This window comes from Eucalyptus grandis, chromosome 7 (genome assembly GCF_016545825.1).
Source record: "Eucalyptus grandis isolate ANBG69807.140 chromosome 7, ASM1654582v1, whole genome shotgun sequence".
NCBI classification, from domain to species: Eukaryota; Viridiplantae; Streptophyta; class Magnoliopsida; order Myrtales; family Myrtaceae; genus Eucalyptus; species Eucalyptus grandis.
The window spans coordinates 46,196,699-46,215,441 of record NC_052618.1 but is presented as its reverse complement, the minus strand read 5'-3'; the positions used below and the strand labels follow the sequence as shown (position 1 = coordinate 46,215,441).

Below are 18,743 nucleotides of genomic sequence, written 5' to 3'. Positions count from 1 at the left end.
AATATTTGTCCTTGACAACGTCTTTCAGCATGGTACAAGGAAGATCAATGAGACTTGCTACAAGCTGCAGTGCTATAGGCTGATTTGAGCGCCATTTTATGCTTTTGGCAACAATGATAAAGATGAGGATGCTGATGACAATACCAACAACCTATTCACACGAAAGTGAATTTGGCTATTTTTTGTAGAATTACTAGGGATTTGGTTAGTGGGACTGCTGTTAACTGTTCTAAAAGTTTAAATTTTTAGATGAAAGTATAATATATTATTTATTTTAACATTTCCCCTCACATTTAGTCTAATTTTTTCCTAGTACTAAGCGTGGAAACTTAATTAAGGAGGCAAATAGTGCTGGAAAGATTTGATACTGTGTGAGATTTCGTGGGATACTGCGACAACTATTTTAAAAGTTTAAGCTTTTAGATGAATGAATAATTTATAATATAATTATTCTATTAAAGATTTATTATCAATTCTAACAAGAATCACTTACCATGCACCAAAGCCAAATGGTTGGAACAAGGTCCGATTCCAAATGACAGGCGCGAAGCAGTGTATAAACCCTAAAGCGTTAGCTTAACATTCATGCAACCATACTTGGTTTTGTGATAGAAATTAATAGAAGATGAACTATATTGCTATTTTTCCTAAGGTTCACACTCGTTGCAATAGTCGTGCTTTAGTGTTTTGTGACATCGTGAGAGGAGACGCAAGTACAAAAATTAGATACAACGTTTACAATGGGCAAACCTTTCGCCCTTTCAATCTCTTCGATGATTGTCGGGCTGGTCTCCAGTGGTGGTGATTGGATCTGAGATGGGTGGATTCCAGACCTAAATTCTATATTCGATCCTGTTATAACCGATTCCCATTTTTTAAACTCTATACCCGACCCCATTTACACCGAACCCTATCTGGGAACCTAAGTAGCATGGACATGTGACATAGACATGCAACACAACACGATACAATATCTTGACTCGTCATTTTTCAAAAATAAAGAATTCCAACACGTTATGATATGTTACATATTAAATGAATATTTTTATTTTTGATTAATTTGATTCAAATTCACAAATAAATAAAAAAAAAAAATGTTTGCAATGAATTTACACTAATAACATTAATAAATCTATTCGTAGGAAATTTGAATATTCATAGTTAATGCGTACCCATATTTGGGAACATTTTTCTAACTTTAACAAAAACTATCGATGAAATGAATGATTAATGAAAGATTAGAATCAACTTATTTAAATAAATTTATGATCTTCTATAATAACCAAAATTTATTATTATTTAACATTCAATATTTTTATTTTTCGCAATCACTTTTTAATCCGACTTTTTTTTTTATTTTTTGATAAAAAAAAAAAGCCCTACCACCCAAAAATTATTAAAATTATTTTTTAATAATATTAACTATTAAAAAAATAAAAAAATCAAAAAAATTAAAAAATTTAAAAAAATCGAAAAATAATAAAAATTCAAAAAAAAAAATTCAAAAAATTCAGAAATATTAAAAAATTCGAAAATTTTCAAAAAAAATTAAAAATAAAATCCTGAATTTTTTGGGAAAATTTGAAAATCCGAAAAATAAAAAAATTCTAAAAAATTAAAAACCCTTGAAAATGTTAAAATTAATCTTTTGGGTTATTTCCTCCTAAAAAGAGGAAGTCTTTCAAATTTAAAATTATTCTTAAGGTTGACCAAGCCCTTATGGTTCTATCTCAGGGTTTCAATTGTCCTTAGAGATGATTGTCTTTGATTGCGCACTTTCTATATGTTAATAGTTTTTAATAATGCTAGATTCTTACTCTCCTAATGCAATTTATTTGATGTGACTTTGATTGCTGATTGTTATATTACCAATCATGCACCTGTATGGCCACATCATGTGTTAGTGAATTAGTATAAAATCAATCCAAACTACTTAAAAAAAATATTCTTTTTCTAAAAATGAACAAAATTAGGTATTGAAATGGCACTAATTGGTTAATTAGTATAACCAAGTCCTTGACCTTAGATTTTATGGCTGCATAGGAAGTAGGGCTCCCATACTTCACTTGATTTCTAGTTGACTCCAATAAGTTAGTAATGACTCTTTATTACAAAGTTGTTGTGAATACCTCAATATCACACGAGGTATGGACTTGAGAGAGCTTATACCTTATCATGAGCCGTAGGCCCATCTTTTAGATAATACCACGAAACTTATCCCCTCCCGAAAGGGTAGGTTGTGACACTAACGCCCTCTCTCAAACTCATCAACCTTGATATTAGGCCCATAATTTGCTCGCAAAAAACAAGAGTCAAGTCTTGTGAGGATAAACATGCTTACATGTGAGAAAGAGTGTTAAATAATATGCTATTTGTACATTATTGACCTGCTTCTACTGCTCCCACCGTGCAGATGAACCAAGGCTTGTTGAGATCAAGGAGTGATTAAGAGATCCGAACATGTGAGCAGAGGCATTTCAGATTAGTTGAGAGTAAACTCTACACCATTAAGCCAACCATGGCGATGGTGTCAAGAAGACAATTTGATGACCTTCTCTACCGATAGTTTATCTACCAGCAAAGAAACCTTACATTGGCAAGTTTTTCTTCCATTTATACGACTTTTACGAACAATATGTGTCGCTAACAATTTGGCATCATTTTCCTCCTTACCCAGTCTTCCTATTTCCCCAATCAATCGTTAAATAATCTTTCTCAAATAACTAAACTTTAAAGGGTAAAATTAGGCAGCTGTTCCGTGACTTGTTAGTAAATATATGTGAGTTAGCAAATATGTGAGTTATATTTGTACAATAGGGCTTGTCAATGTAATTCAATGACTTGAAGTCCTTCCTTATACTTTGTGAATTCTTCAACATCCACAAACCAAACCATCTCTCGCATAAAGCTATCCACTCTGTGATGAATTCAGATAAAATTTGGATATGTCGTTCTGCATTTTGTGTCACTGACAATGCGACAAAAGAAGAAACAGTCAAGAAAGAGTAACATCACGGCGTTTTTGTTGAAGGGCTGTGTCTAAGATCTTGTTTTGCATCACTCAAGGTATCGTTCGATCCTATGGTCTTACAAGATACCCAAATTAGGATTTGTTGTTCTGCTTTTTGTGTCACTTATGATGCAACAACGGAAAAATTAGACAAGGAGTAACATAATGGTGTTTCTGTTGACGGGTGCGCCTAAAAACCTTGTTTTGCATCGCTCAACATAGCAGCTAGTTCTGATCTCCAAAGATGGCCGACTCAAGAAAACTGTAAGGCTCTTGCGTTTTGGTGAAGCTCAGCAGCATATTTCTGAAATAATACAGTAATATCATCCATCTAAAGTAGAGTATCACATCTGCTGTCACGTTTAACTTCTTAGTGTGCTAATCACAAGGAATCTGCCAAGAGAGGATTGATTATTCTGCACTAAAGCCAAACAATGGAATGAACTCTTATTTCAAATAACAAGCGCAAAACAGTATATAAACCCTAAAGCGCTGGCTGACATTCATGTCATCGCACTTGGTTTCCAGACAGAAACTCATTGAAGATGAGTCATATCGTTGTTTTCTGGAGATTCGTGATCGTTATGGTAGTCGGACTTTCGTGTGTTTATGACTCCGTGAGTGGAGAACCAAACACAGATATCGTCGACAGAGTCTGCAATGGGGACAAGTTTGGCCCGTCCAGTCCTCACAATTATTATCGAGCTGGTCTTCTACAGGATTTAGCAGTGAACACCGCCACCAAGGGCTACGACTACTATGACACAAATTCCCAGTTTCCAGAGCTTTGTTATGGCCATGTTGCATGCAATACTGAACTTTCACAGTCTGAATGCGTTTACTGCTTACGAGTATGTGAGGAGATACTTGGCAAATTGTGTTACTGGAGCCTCGGTTATCAGGTTCAACTCGAGGATCGTCGGCTTTGGATCAAGCAATACTATTTTGACAACAATTAGAACTTTTCACTAGTCTCGATAATCTGATGTCGATCTGATGTGCATTATAAGTTGAACAGAGGGAGTTGTTTGCACGAGATGTGCCAAGATTTCTGGTTGTCGATAATGTAGCTTTACTCAATTCTCTGATTAAAATAAGGGCATGACACGGAATACTTGATCGAATTATGTATATAGTTTATGAAGTGATATCATCAGAGCTTATGAATGTTAAATTTCATGCCAATGTATTGACCAATTTCGTAATAACTTAAATTTTAGGCAATGACGGTTAACTTAACATAACACCAGAGCACAGGTTAATCATTCAAATCTTGATCTTGACGCTCCCTCTCAAACTCATTAACCGTGATATTGGGCCATAAATTGCTTATAAGAAAAAAAGAGTTGAGTCTTGGGAATGTAAAGGACTGGCTTTCGAACAAGGAAGAGCGTTGAGTAATGTGCTTTTTTGTACGACTTTTCCTAAGAAGTTGAAATTTTTGGGGGGAAGTACAAGCTCTTCTTGTGGAGGCCCGCGGTTTGTTGAGCCGATTCTAAAAAGCCTCCGTAGTCTATCGCGGGAGAGAGGCCAACTGGGTCATGAGACCACCCCCAAATTGGCTTACCCAACCCCTTACTCTTCGGGATTTACTTAATCTTGATGTTTCTTTAGAGACTCCTGTTATGAATACTTTCATCTTGAAAAATTTGTTCTTTTGATAAAAAAATATTTTTTAGTGGGGGAGGGGGAATAGTTAGTCTAACAATCAACATTTTGATCTATTTAATCTCCTATATTTTCGTAAAATCGGCCATTTTACTGTCACACAAAAGACATCGATAAAGATCTAAAAAGCGTCAGCGTAGCACCCTATGGATTATGTCGGCGAATGTTTACTTTTGTACCAATGGAAAAAAAGTTTGTTAGAAGGTCTTGTCATGAAACACGGACTTACATGCAAACAAACCAAGGCTTCCCGATATCAAGAAGCGATCGGGGGATTCAAATACATGATAGACCCGAGAGGGGCCTAAACCACTTTGAAGTAATTCTTACACCACTAAGTCAACCATGGGGACGGTCTCAAGAAGGCAATTTGATAATTTTTCCACATAGACAGATTATCTATCGGCAAAGAAACTTAAGAAGAAGAAGAAGAAACATCAACATCACGGCGTTTCTATTGACGATTGTGTCCATGACTAGTGGTAACATCACGGCGTTTCTATTGACTACTACATCCACGACCAAGAAGAAGAAGAACATCACGGCATTTCTATTAACGACTGCATCCACGACCAGTAGTAACATCACAGCGTTTCTATTGGACGCAGAAGAAGAAGATGAAACATCAACATCACAGTATTTCTATTGACAACTGCGTCCACGACCAGTAGTAACATCATGGCGTTTCTCTTGACGACTGCATCCACGACCAAGAAGAAGAAGAAGAAGAAGATCACGGCATTTCTATTGACGACTGCTTCCACGGCCAGTATTAACATCACGGCACTTCTATTGACGATAGAAGAAGAAGAAAAAGTAACATCAACATCACAGCATTTCTATTGATGACTACATCCACGATCACTAGTAACATCACGGCGTTTCTATTGACCATTCCGTCCACAACCAAGAAGAAGAAGAAAAAGAAGGAGAACGTCACAGCGTTTCTATTGACGATGGCATCCGTGACCATGTTCTGCATAATTGAACATGGGAATCCAAGTTGGACTTGAGCTCTACCCGATAAGGCAGATACTTCGGATCCTGCTTGGACTATATAGGAATCTGCTACTACGTGGGTCTGATACTCATCAAATAATTAACAGAATATGCGCAAAGGATCCTAGGAAGCATTGAGATCATTGTACGAGTCTTTCTATTAGTCAAGCATAGCGTTTCGATTAAATAGGCACATTAAACCAATTTAATTTTCTATTACGAGACATAAAAGTTGGATTATAACCTTATAAGATGAAAACCCGGAAATTCGACCATATACTCTAAGTTAGTCTGCTATACATGAAAGTGCTGCATCAAGTTACCGTTATGAGGCATACATGATAAATGCATACATCTAATGCAAGATTTATCGACAGGCTCGTTTGGAAATTACATTTTCACTAAAATAAATATGGTTGAGCATAAGCTTTTGCACTCGGTCGGGTGAAGTGTGTTTACCATGATTTATGGACCCTTTTTTTGGGGGGTGGCGGGGTGGGGGTGGAGACATTCGACGTCGGATAGCATTGGTAAGCAAGTTCAAGCCACAGGCATGACATATATCACAATACCGTTATTGGAGCACAATATATCATGCACCGAACAGTTTCGTGGGCCGGATGGGGTAGAGTTTGTTAATTTTTTGATGAAATGAACTTTTTTTTAGAGGCAATAACTTAGGAAAAGATTACCCAATTCTTAGGATCATCTAAATTTTAATTTTTCGAAAACCCATGTCGATTATTGATGAGAACTTGTCAACCATGGAGAAAGGCGGAACCAGAATTCAGAGAGAATGGAGGAGAACATGAATCTTTTGAGAATGTAAGTGGTGGAAGTAAAGTACCCATAAGTTCGATTAGATTTACGGTATGGTGGGCACATTTTTTTTTCTTTTATAGGCCATGTTGTCTTCCGGCCAATCTTTTGATTAGTAAGTTACAAATAGGAACATCACCCCATTTATATTTAGTTAAGTACATTATGTGAGTGATATCCATAATTTATAACCCATTAATCAAATGTATGGTTGAAGGGAATTTTCTCTTTCCAGAAATAGGGGAAAATTTAACCTTGTTCTTATTGCTTTTTGCCTATGGAAATAATTTACTGCAGGCAAAAAAATTTATACTTGCTATTCTTTTGCTAGTACACATACACCAGTATCTGAAGGATGCATGGCCCGGGCTATATTTTCCTATATCCCTAATTTGAGAAAATTTCCTCCAGAGTTATCCTTAGTTAATTTGCATATTACAAGTTATAAACATTAGCACATGTTAACTAAAATTAATGGTGGGCAACGTCCATGTTTGTAACCCATCAATTAGAAATATGGTGAGAATGGCGTATCATATGCTAAAAAGTATTTATTCATCCTTGCATCAAAATATAGAAATTACTCTTATTAGTGAAAAATTTCGTATTATTTAATAAATGCCTTAAGATACCAACACTTACATATTTCTAAGGGCTATATTTTCCTCAAATGGCTGTCTTCCTAATTGTGAATTCGAAAATGAATGTCACCCATATTTATATTTTGTTAAGTTTGCATGTGTGATACATATATATAATGAAACTTACTAATTAGAGTTTTGAGTGGGCTGCCTCAAACTCTCTTGAATTAAGGATGAATGATAATATAGCCCTATTATTATTTCTTTTAAAGATTCTAAGTAATCGATCATAAAAGTCAATCTCGAATGATAATTGACTCCTACGTAAATCTTGCTACATAAATAGTCTAGAATTACGGTTTTTGTGCGGTCTGACATGGGCGCCCAGAAGACCGGGAGGAGTAATTCCCAATCCCGTTAACTCGGGGAACTTTGAATTGATCATTGGCTGGGTTGGTTCGGCCCATCATGGGCGGCCCAACTCAGTCCAAAAGGCCAAGCAAATTTAGTTTGTTAATGAATAAAGTGTTCAACTATATAGTAGGGATCTTTAATCGGCTAATATTAATTTAGTTCAACATTTGAATCATATATTGCAGGGCTTACTAGTAAATACCTTCTCAATTTACGTGAAAGAACTTGGATCGAATTATCTTGTTAAACTTTTCCCCAAGTTTTCTTTCAAACGTTTTGATATTATCGAAAATTTCAGGTAATGTAGATATATGATTAGTTACCAATTACAGATAAAATGTAGCCGAATCATTGCCATCTGCACGCCATTTTTGAATTACTACCCTCATCGTCAAGCATTTGAGTATTAAGGAACTGATTAACCTAAGTATCACATTTATGACCAAAAAGAAGGAAAAAAAAAATACTAAGCATCACATATTACAGATATACCCCAATTTCATTCTCAAATTTTGCAAGAGAGGATTTTTGGTACTTTCATATTGTCAAATACTAAAATGAAATTGTTCACTACATTGGAATAATTCGGGAGCATTAATTTATGATTCAACTAATGAAACAACACAATCACCCCGTTAATCGATGTAGTTAGTTTGGGATGTGAAGAGATTTCTAACTCAGGAACTGTATATCATATGTTCTTTTTTGTTCAAAGTATATCATCTATTCCAATCATACCAATTTTATACAAACCATTTTGGGTCAAGGCCAAACGAGCCAACGGACCCAACTTAATTGATCCACGATCTTACACTTTGTTCTATGGGCCCTAAGTAGACGGCCATATGCGTCCTTACCCTTGTGTTATAATATATATATGCAATGTGGGCAATTTGCCTTCCTGAAGAACTCTTAATTGACACATTTTGTGGATTTAATTACTCAACTAAGAAGAAGTAATCTGTTACCAAGTAATGTAGCAATCATACAGTCTTCCATGAGATTACAAGTTTGATTTATGTCAAAAACGAACTTATCATAAGCACGTAGTTAGGCCCATCAACCTATAACCTTCAAGTTTCTAAGTGGATGAAATACTTACGATTCAAACCTTTGAGCCTTCTATATACAAAGGATGTGTAAACTTTGAAAAAAAAATGCATAAATGGATTAACCATAAATACCCACAACAGTATTTGCTTAGGAAGATTATGTAAAACGTTATTAACTTATTGCACGGCTGCTAGAGGCAGTAAATTATGTCATAGACCCATATTAAAACTCATACTTCTTAAGTCGGGTGAAAAAATTGGTTGTCTTAAATTTAAAATACGAGCTAAGATAGGTTTAATAAAGCAAAACCCAATTAAAGATAGCTTCTAATGAGTAATGATGAGCGATTTCATGATCGGTTCAAGTTTCACCTAAAATCTAGAACCTATCCTATTGGAATCGATTCCCAATTTTTGGAATCTGAAACCTACTTGGAACCCTATAACTTGGGATCTACCTTGTCAATCGGTTTTAGGGTCTACATGGAACAAGCAATTTTTTTTTCTTTTGTTTCATTTTTATCTAAGCAAAATGCAAGTGAACACAATAACAAAAATCCCTATTTGTCAATAGCAACAATCCAGAAAAGAAGAACATGTAAAATCAAATAAACAATAAACAATTAGCATACATAACATAGAAATGGAACAAACCAGTACCAACAAGGACCGAACTCTTTGGTGGCATGCTCATGCTCACAATTATTGGACGAGAGCGACAGTTCATGATGAAATAGTCATCCTACTGACTGAAGGGTCAAGCTTCCCTTCCCCCGAGCTAGACGATGAAGACATTATCATGCTTGCTGTGGACTTCAGAAACTTATATTTGTTAAAAAATATATTAACTATATAGTCCCCATACTATTCTCTAACAGATGGGGATCTTCACTACCCAAGAAAAGGCAGTAGGTGAACGAAACTACGAGAAATTAAATATATAGAGAAATGAAACAATATAAAATGTTGAATTAATGGGTATTGATTTGCTATTAATATGTGGTAGAACCAGAAGATGAGAGGTTGATGAGAGTTAGAGAAGCAACGTTTATTATTGCTCAAGAGAAAAAGAGAATTTAGGATTAATTCATATTCGGTTCATCAGTTCCCGATTCAAGGTCCGATTCCTCAATTCCTGATTTCTAGTTCGATTCTTAATCAAGAATAGAACCACACAATAACGGTTCCACTTTTTTTGCAATTAGGAACTAAACCGGTTCCTATGGCCGTTCAACCCCACTAATGAGTTTTCAAAGAAGCCAACTTCAACCATTTGTTTAAGGAGTAATATCCTCTTGTGCCTATGCCTCGGTTCCTTGTGGCCACGCATGGATACCTGACTCTTGCACCCAAGTCACTAGCACTGAATATCAAGTCCATCGAAACTGGGCTTTGTTCCTCGATGGCTAGGTTTGATCTACAAAGGCTAGGCCCAAGTCCTTTGAGATCTAACTCGAAATCCCGATGCATGTGCCCATGTCCACATAAGCTTGACTCAAGACCTTAGTGCTCATGTTTGGTCTCCGGTGGCCATGCCTAGGTACCTAAATCTTGCCCTCAAGTCACTAGTACTAGGCCCAAGTCCATTGAGGTAGACTTATGTCACGGCCCGAAAGAAAGCATAACGCTAGATCGATCGGCCCGTGACACTTAGCTACATCGAGATTGGGCTCGATTCCTTTGCGATCAAGCCCAAGTCTACAGAGGTAGGGCCTAGGTCCCTAAGGTCAAGGTCAAGACCTCGATGCCCATGCTCGAGTTCATAGAAGCTAAGCTTGAGTCTCTCAAATTGGGCTTGATTCCTCAATAGCATGGCCTAGGTCCATAAAGGCTAGACCTAGGTCCTACAAGGTTGACCTAGACCTAAGCCATGGCCAAGACGGCATGCCCATGCCCGTGATTGGGACCCTTGTGCCTAGGTCCTCAGTGACCCCCCCAACTCTCATGCCCAAGTCACCAATGCTTAGCCCATTCATTGTGGTTGGGCTCATTCCTTGATAGCCAAGCCCAAATCCAAAGTGGTTAGGTCCAAGTCGTTCAAGACAAGGTTCAAGTCATTTGAGGCTCAACTTAGGACCTCAATGCTTGTGTTCGGGTTCTCCACAACCATTCTTAGGTACCCAACTCCGACACCCAAGTCATTAGCACTTGACCCAAGTCCATTGAGGCCGAGCTCAATTCCTCAAGGGCTAGGTCCAATGAGGCTAGGCCGGGTCACCAACATTCATGTCCAAGTACCTGGCTCTACGCCAAAGTCACTGGCACTCGGTCAAGACCATTGTGGTAGGGCTTGATTCCTTGATGTCCAAGCCAAGTCCACCAAGGTAAGGCCTAGGTCCTTTGAGGTTAAGCTCAAGACCCTAATGCCCATGCCTAAGTCCACTAAGTTTGGGTCCCTTGAGGCCAAGCCCTAGTACCCGGCTTCCTCGCCCAAATCATTGACAAACGGCCTAAGTTTATTAAGGTTGGGCCTAATTCTCTATCAATTGAGCCTAGATCCACAAAAGTTGGGCCAAGTCCTTCAAAAATGAGCCTAAGACCTTAGTGTTCATGCCCAAGTCCACACACAATCCGAGCACCTGCCTCCCTCGTCAACTTGACGAGCCAGGTCATGTAGTCACTCATTTTTCAAAGGTTACAATTTAAAGAGAACAATAAATACTGTGAATTAGAGCCCGAGTTGTATTAAGGTCAATTTGAGTATGTGTTGCTAAAAATTGCATTGCATAAAAATTATTCAATATGGGTTAAATGGATCAATTTAAGTTGGACCATTTTTTACTCGATCCAACCCACCCATGACAAGGCTAAGGTTGCCAATTCAATATTTAACTTTCCAATTTTAGTTAGTCCTAAACCTTCTCATTGTCTTTTTATGTAGTTAATTCAGCCAATTTACGCTGAAAATTGTTAAATTCCAATAAGTATTGCTCATTTTATTGGTACGCTAGAAAATAACGTGTTCGACTTCACTCAAAATGATGTCGTTCAGAGAAATTTTGTAATTTTTTTAAATATATATTTTCCGTCACTGCTCATCTTCTTGAAAAGAACTAGTGAGGGTTGCTAGATATGTCAACATTGGCTAGCAACCCTTGATCAAATCAAGGTAAAGGCATGCGGGCGAGGGCAACAAGGGTTGTGAGCGACGATCATAGGCAGGGATGGCGAGGGCTATTAGCGAGGAGCACAAGTGAGGACTTGTGGATCAGGTTTGTGATCGTTGCTCATAACCTAGGGCTTGTGGGATTATCGCTTGCCTATGACCAATTTTGGAATACTTGCTCGCCTGTGGCTAGTAAGGATCGCAAGCCATCGCCAAGGCTCCAGCAAGGGGAAGAATAAGATAAAGAAAAAAAATGAAAGAAAAATGAAAGAAAAACTATGTCATTTCATTTAAGATCATCCATGTCATATGCCATATATGCCAAGTAGAACGGCTGTCGTTGACTAGACCATTACGTTAGCATTTCTGGCCTTAATTGGCCGGATGGGCTACATTGGAAATCGTTGAAAGATTTAGAACTATGTTGATAATATTGAAAAGTTTAGAACTAATTTAATATATATAATATGATAGATTTAGGATTTTTCAAATAATTATCGCTTTTATCAATAGGGGGATACAAAACCAAAATGTAATAAAAGAAATCGAAATGGTGTCACTTATCAAATCAAAAATACCCATTCATCTTGCACATTCATTAGAACTGATAACACTTGATTAGATGAATGACGTAATTTCAAAATCTTACATGATATATTTGTCATACGTTAAGTCATTTTCTGGGAAAAAAAATACACCAAACAAAACACTAGGATTAGTGATTCACGTGTGAAAGACATAAAGGAGCCTCCTTTGCTAAAGATATATATACCCTCATCCTGTCTCCGGGAATCTCCCCCGACACAACAACCATGTATATTTCTACTTTTGTGGATATCATGGCTCTGCGTGGATAATGACCAGATCATCATCCTCGAGATTTGGTTCTTCCAAAGCATTATATTCACGCCTCGAGAAGATCTCAGTTCCATCGTGGAGTCACAATGTCGTGCTTCGCGCCTCATGAAACACAGCTTTGTCTTGAAGAAAAGCATCAGATGGGGCCGATCAAATGCTCCAGCAACATGCAGTGGCTTTGATCACCCTTTTGCAGAGAAACCCATACCAGATGATACCTGAAATAGAAAAGAGAAAGAACCGAAAAAGTAATCTGAAGTCGATCTTTGGTTATCGCACGCAAGCATAGCTCATGGAGAAAGGAGATGAGCGAATAAAGCGCATGGGAATGCGTTGATTTGCATAACCAAGAAACCCTAATTTCCCTCTTTGATGCCAGGAACCCACCTCGGATTGGAAAATCCAGGTTCATGTACAATGTATAATGTGGGAATACCAATAAAGTTGACTTTGGTGTAATCTTGAGCCAAGCGAGTCGTGCTAAAAAATCTATGGATTCCAACTTAGTTTCTTTACTTGCTATCCAAGGATTCCGATACGATTCGGACGAGCTTAGCTTTCCTACTTCCCTTCAATGCGCGAGTATAATCTTTTAATTTGGACAAGTAAATTTTAATGGTGTTAGGCATAAAAGTAGGTTTGAATTCTCTCTATTTGGAAAAGTAATTTACATCTCGAATTTATCCCCCTCAAAGAGAGAATACATAGATTGATTTGATTTGAATGACTGATATTTGTTCTTCTTCTTTTTCCTATTTCTTCCTTTTTTTCCTTTTTTTTTCCTCTCCATTATGATGTTTGTGCACACTTGCCACCTCCACCACCACCTGTCACCTCTCTACTAGAACCACCCCTCCCTCTATCCCTCTCCTCACGAGCAAAGGTCACTATCTCCAGTCCGAGGTCGCCGGCCTTATGTACCCTCCAATTTAGGATCCCCTAAAGCAATTCACCTCCTTAACCTTATTGGGTGGCCGAGAAAGTGAGAGCATATGGCTGTATCTAGGTCTTTCGATGAATTGTTGGCATGTCAATTTTTGAGGAAAAAAATGCAAATGTACACACCTAATCTAGAAGATCTCTACCACAAGTAATAAGAAACACTATTAATCATGCTCAAATGACGAAAGTGTCGATCTTCTTCTCCGGAGATTAGGGCTTGAACTACCGAATGTGTGCATTCTCTTAAGCCAGCCATAAAAGCACGAACATCTGTGTCCCCAACAAATTGTTAAGGTATAAGCAAGGTGGAGGTATCACATAACTCATGAGATGATAGTCATTTTCTAAATGTAGCCGGAAACTCCAACACCAACAAGGGGAAAATGCAAAAAAAAAAAAAAAAAAAAAAAAATTCTTTCTTTTTTCATTTGAAACTATCTCCTGATGCTACGGTCAAGTTCCAATTTCTCCCGCGTTGCATCGTCTTTCGAGCAGCTTTAAATTTATGAGAACCTTTATGGCAAATACTCCTAACTAAATCTTTGGCACTTCATATAAGCCAATGCGCGGCGGCTCTTTAAATATCTGATGGACGGAAGAAAAGAGAGACTATTTAAACCACGGGTCATGGATGGTCTGACTTTCCAGGCTGCATGTACGTGGTAGAACCTGGCCTTTTAAAATTACATGATGCGTCTTTTCAAGGAAAAAGCATATTATATATATTTTCTTATCTCTAGACAGAGAAGAAAAGTGGATGCAACTCGCGTCACTCCCCTGATTCGATTAGGTGGCTCGAATGCTAAGTAAGAATAAGGAAAAAAGAAAGGAGAAAAGAAGAAAAAGAAACAGAGAAGGGAGGATGAAGTGGGTATTTCTTTCGGTGATCACATGGATCCATGTAAGATTCAGACATTATCATTATCAGTAAAACAATCTTATCTTCTGTCTGTGTCTATCTTTTTATGGTCAGTTGAATAAATGATTCGTTAAGCTACTTGAGTCAAGTGCAAAACAAGCCTACACAGCAGAAGGCATTGCAGCCCATTGAGCTCGAGTCGAAAAAGATGATGCATGCTTCTCCAGAACCCTGAAAAGAAAAAGATCATCTAAGAGCACAATTAGAAAAGTTGCAATTATATATCGGCATGTTGATGCATTGCATGTGATACGAGTATTATTAGTCTAGTGTTGATGGTCCATGCCAGTTGCCCAGCAAGACCTTGCAATCCACCATAATCGTGAGACAAAAGAGAAATAGAGAGAAATAGAGAGATGGGAAAACAGTAAGTTATGTCTCTCAATCCCGAGTTTTGATCACAGCCAAGTAATCCCTCCGATTACACCGAATCAATTTTCTCCCAATGTTTCACACTATCGCTCACAGTATTTTCTTCACAGAGCTCAAAGAGAGAACCCGAGTAACACCCTCAAAAGGCTCTCATGTGTAATACTAATAGAATGTCGCAAATAGGAACTTAAATCTTGTATTTCCGAGACCCAGGCGCCCACTCCATGCCTCGTATGGCCGCGCACCCAGGCTCCGCCAACTATGGGCGGCCGTAATATGACCATAACTAGCCTATGGTCGCCCATACTCTAGGATGACCCATTATGCATAACTTTTTTATGATACTCTGCCCAAATTTTCTTGTATTGCCCCCACCATTGCCTAGTTATCTAGATTGATTTCCACAATTATAGGGGAAAATTATCCAATCAATCCTAAACATATTAGATGGATATTAATTCAGTCCTATACTTTTCAATTTTGTTAATTTAGTTATCAATTTTTACATGAAATTCTAATATAGTCATTTTAGTTAATTTTCACTGAAAATCGCTAATATAGTGGTCCATTCATTGCTGGCCATTCAACGTGGCACACCACCACATTAGCTATTTTCAATGAAAATTGATCGAAAGAACTGCACTATAATTTCATACAAAGATTTGGGACTAAATTGGCAAAATTGAAAATTTAAGTCCGAATTGGCATACATATAATGTGTTTAGAACTATATGGAAAATTTTCCCCAATTATGTTATAGACTGATGACTGCATGCTTTGGCAGACACAAAAACTTAGATTAGGGCCGACGAGACAAGAAGTTCTACAAAATGTTAGCTCGAGGGGGCAGATAATTGATATTTTTAGGAAATTTCTTTTACTACATCCTATAATTACTAAATACTAGGTATAGTGCACATCTAACAATCAGGTCGATGCTTTCTTCCCTAAACATGATCTAGATGGGTTTAGTCCAAATTGTCTAAAATCCGAGCGATATTTTCCTATTATCTCACCGGAAATTTCAGTTATGATTTGCCTAGACAGTACCGACCAATCGTTCTGTCCAAAGGCCAATTGCTATTACCGGTGAAGAATAACACGATTACAATATGCAGACGTTGAATGCATATTTTTCGTTTCCTTTTCATGCGGCGAATATATCAGCACTGAGGCTAAGAAGCATATTCTCTTGCCAAATATAACAAACTGCGAGATGTGCAGAGGCAACGATAACGTTGTGGGGCCTTCGTAGGAATATATTTTTCTTCTCGTACGGATGTTTCTGTTGACCTATGATTTTTCTTATTTTTCAGTAAATTAGACGATAATTGAGACTTTACCATTCCATTAAAGTCAATGCTTCCTTAAAGTCTCATATTTTGTCTCACTTTCCTTCATCTTTCGGTTTATATTATATGTAGAAATCTGTGCAAAACCCAATAAGATGAAGCAAAGCATCTTTGACTTCAGCATATCTTCTGAATAAGGGATGACTACTTCGATTAATAACATTAGTTTGGTTTATTACATTTTTTAGGTTGAAAATCATATTCTTGAAGGCTTCCTGAATGTATGTTTGACCCTTTTTCAAGAATTACATATACGTACTTTGTGCACGCTTTGTGCCTATATAAATGAATATTACGAGAGTGAGTGTTAAGATTCGAATTCTTGAACAATGCAAAATCATCCAATGTATGCATTGGGTTTTTTTGGTCCACACAATGTTTTGATGATGTTATGAGTACATAACACAATTTGAGGGGTACAATATTGTGGCTTGAATGTGGAAATAGGTTAAGAGTACATGAGTAGACCTATCAAATGAATGGATTGGGCTAAGTCGGGTCGAATATGGTCCAATCTAAATTGACTCATTTTCATGTGACAGAAATATAGTGACATATCCGACTGGACCCATACTCAACACATATTCGACCTAACCTATGTTGTCAAAACACATCCATATTTAACCGAACCTAGGAAACTCATATTCAAAATGAGGTGAGAGCACAAAGGAAACCAATGCAAGATTGAGTGAGAGCAAGAGAGAGTGAAGAGAAAATCATAGATTTGGGTCGGGTCTAAGTAAGTTGTTAACCCATTTAACACTCGTATTATTTTAAGTTTTACCATTATAAACTCATTTATGACATATTTACCAAATATAATCAACCCATATAACAACTCAGCCCATCAAAAATGAGTTAAGAAATAAGTTTATGATCTATTTTGACTGGTCTAATATTGAGGTTTCAAGAAAATAACAATACCTCAAGAGACTAAAGTATGCATTAGATTCTATGATTGATACCTAATTCATATAAAAGTTAAATTGTTAGAGAATAGCGCAGGTTGTATATCATATAACACGACAATTTGTATTGATGAAGGCAGATTAGCATTTTCCCTTTTTCTTTGGCATGGAACTTGCTAGCATGTATAAGTGAACAGAGCATGAATATTGAGGCACAGGCAACTCAAGAAATTAACAATAACAAGTCTACTATCACAATTGCAAATATGATTCATAAGTACTAAGAACGTTCTAGCGCAAAAGTAGGATTATAACATACATATTTATGTTGTCAAACCTGGCGTAATTGAAGGTAGAAGCAATCGATGATCAAGAACAAGAGAAGAAATAGCACAGAAATTTATGTGATTCGATCGATGTAGTCTAGTGCACAGGAGAGCGACCATAAAAAATCCACTAGAATCATTAGACTACAATAGGCAATCACTATCTTTTAAGGATGGCTTGATGTGGACAATAGAATTCTGATTTCTTTATTTATGGAGATCATTGACGAAGAGTCTAAGTTCAAGTCTATCAATTACATATTTACTTAAATCAATCTTTTTAAATTAGTAAGTTATTGGTCAACTAAAACATGTGTTCATGTTCTCCCTTAATCTAGGTGTCGTTATGCACTAGTATTATCCCAAGTCGAATATTAACCTTGGCCCCATCAAGTTTGACATATTTAACATGGATAACACTGCCCTTCAATCGTCTTAGCCCAGCCAAGTTCAACGAGAAGCTAATACATACTGGGAGTGATCACTAATCAACTATCAGCTCCTATACCACTTGTTGGATTGATGTAGCATAAACTGGTACTTTGACCTAAGGATGTCATCGATAGGGAGTCTAAGTTTGCACTTATCAACTTAATCAACTCACCTTCACTCAAAAATTTAAATTAATGAGTTAAAAGCCAATTATGATATATTAAGTACTCCATTTTTTACCACATTTCTGACATGTGACTTATTTTGCCTAACAACCTCACACGTGCACCTCAATAAGGATCATATTTTTTTCTCCGCCTAAAGATGGAGAAAACTTTCTCCAACTAATATTCTGATTGGTGAGTTACCAAAAATGGGCATATCTCATTTTCATATTTAATTAAGTTAGCATGTATGATATTCATATTTGTAATCTATCAATCAGAGATCCAGATTACAAACAAAGGAAACTCAAACCATCACTTAATTTGAGTTTATTGTTGTAACTAAAATAGTAGGGGATTTGGAATACTACAAATCCAGCCTAGATTAACATTCTAGAGAGATGTCCGATTGACTAGGATCCTTCTTCGTCATCCACTCATCGTGACAATACGTCCTCAATTCAGGCCACGTAAAACACTGCATGCATGGGAATATATTCCCTTTCTTTTGAGTTCCAGATGGCAACCCAGTTTCCTTCACATGGCCTAAAAATATAGGTTCTTTACACAGTTCATCAGGCTAAAGGAGATTGCAACTTGCGACAGAAAGGTCGCCGTCACATAATCATCAGGCTGATATAGGAATAAATCTGACGTACGGGTCGACGCCAAATATATTGTTCGCCCCGTATAAATGAACCCTTTTTATCTCCACTATTATTCTTGCAAAAAACCATATTTTAAATTGGAAAAGATAAGAGGCGGCCCAAGAAAGTGAATCCACTGCACAACTGATGAGTTTCTATAAAAAGGACCTCAGA

At 37.1% G+C, this 18,743-nt stretch overlaps 1 protein-coding gene across 1 annotated transcript; it reads left to right on the top strand.

Moving 5' to 3' along the window:
- The first annotated feature begins 3,594 nt into the window (after nt 1-3,594).
- On the top strand, nt 3,595-3,969 carry LOC120296177 (antifungal protein ginkbilobin-like protein). Its single transcript, XM_039317858.1, has one exon. It carries the CDS (start codon nt 3,595-3,597, stop codon nt 3,967-3,969), a length of 375 nt encoding a protein of 124 aa, XP_039173792.1.
- Nucleotides 3,970-18,743: the final 14,774 nt, after the last annotated feature.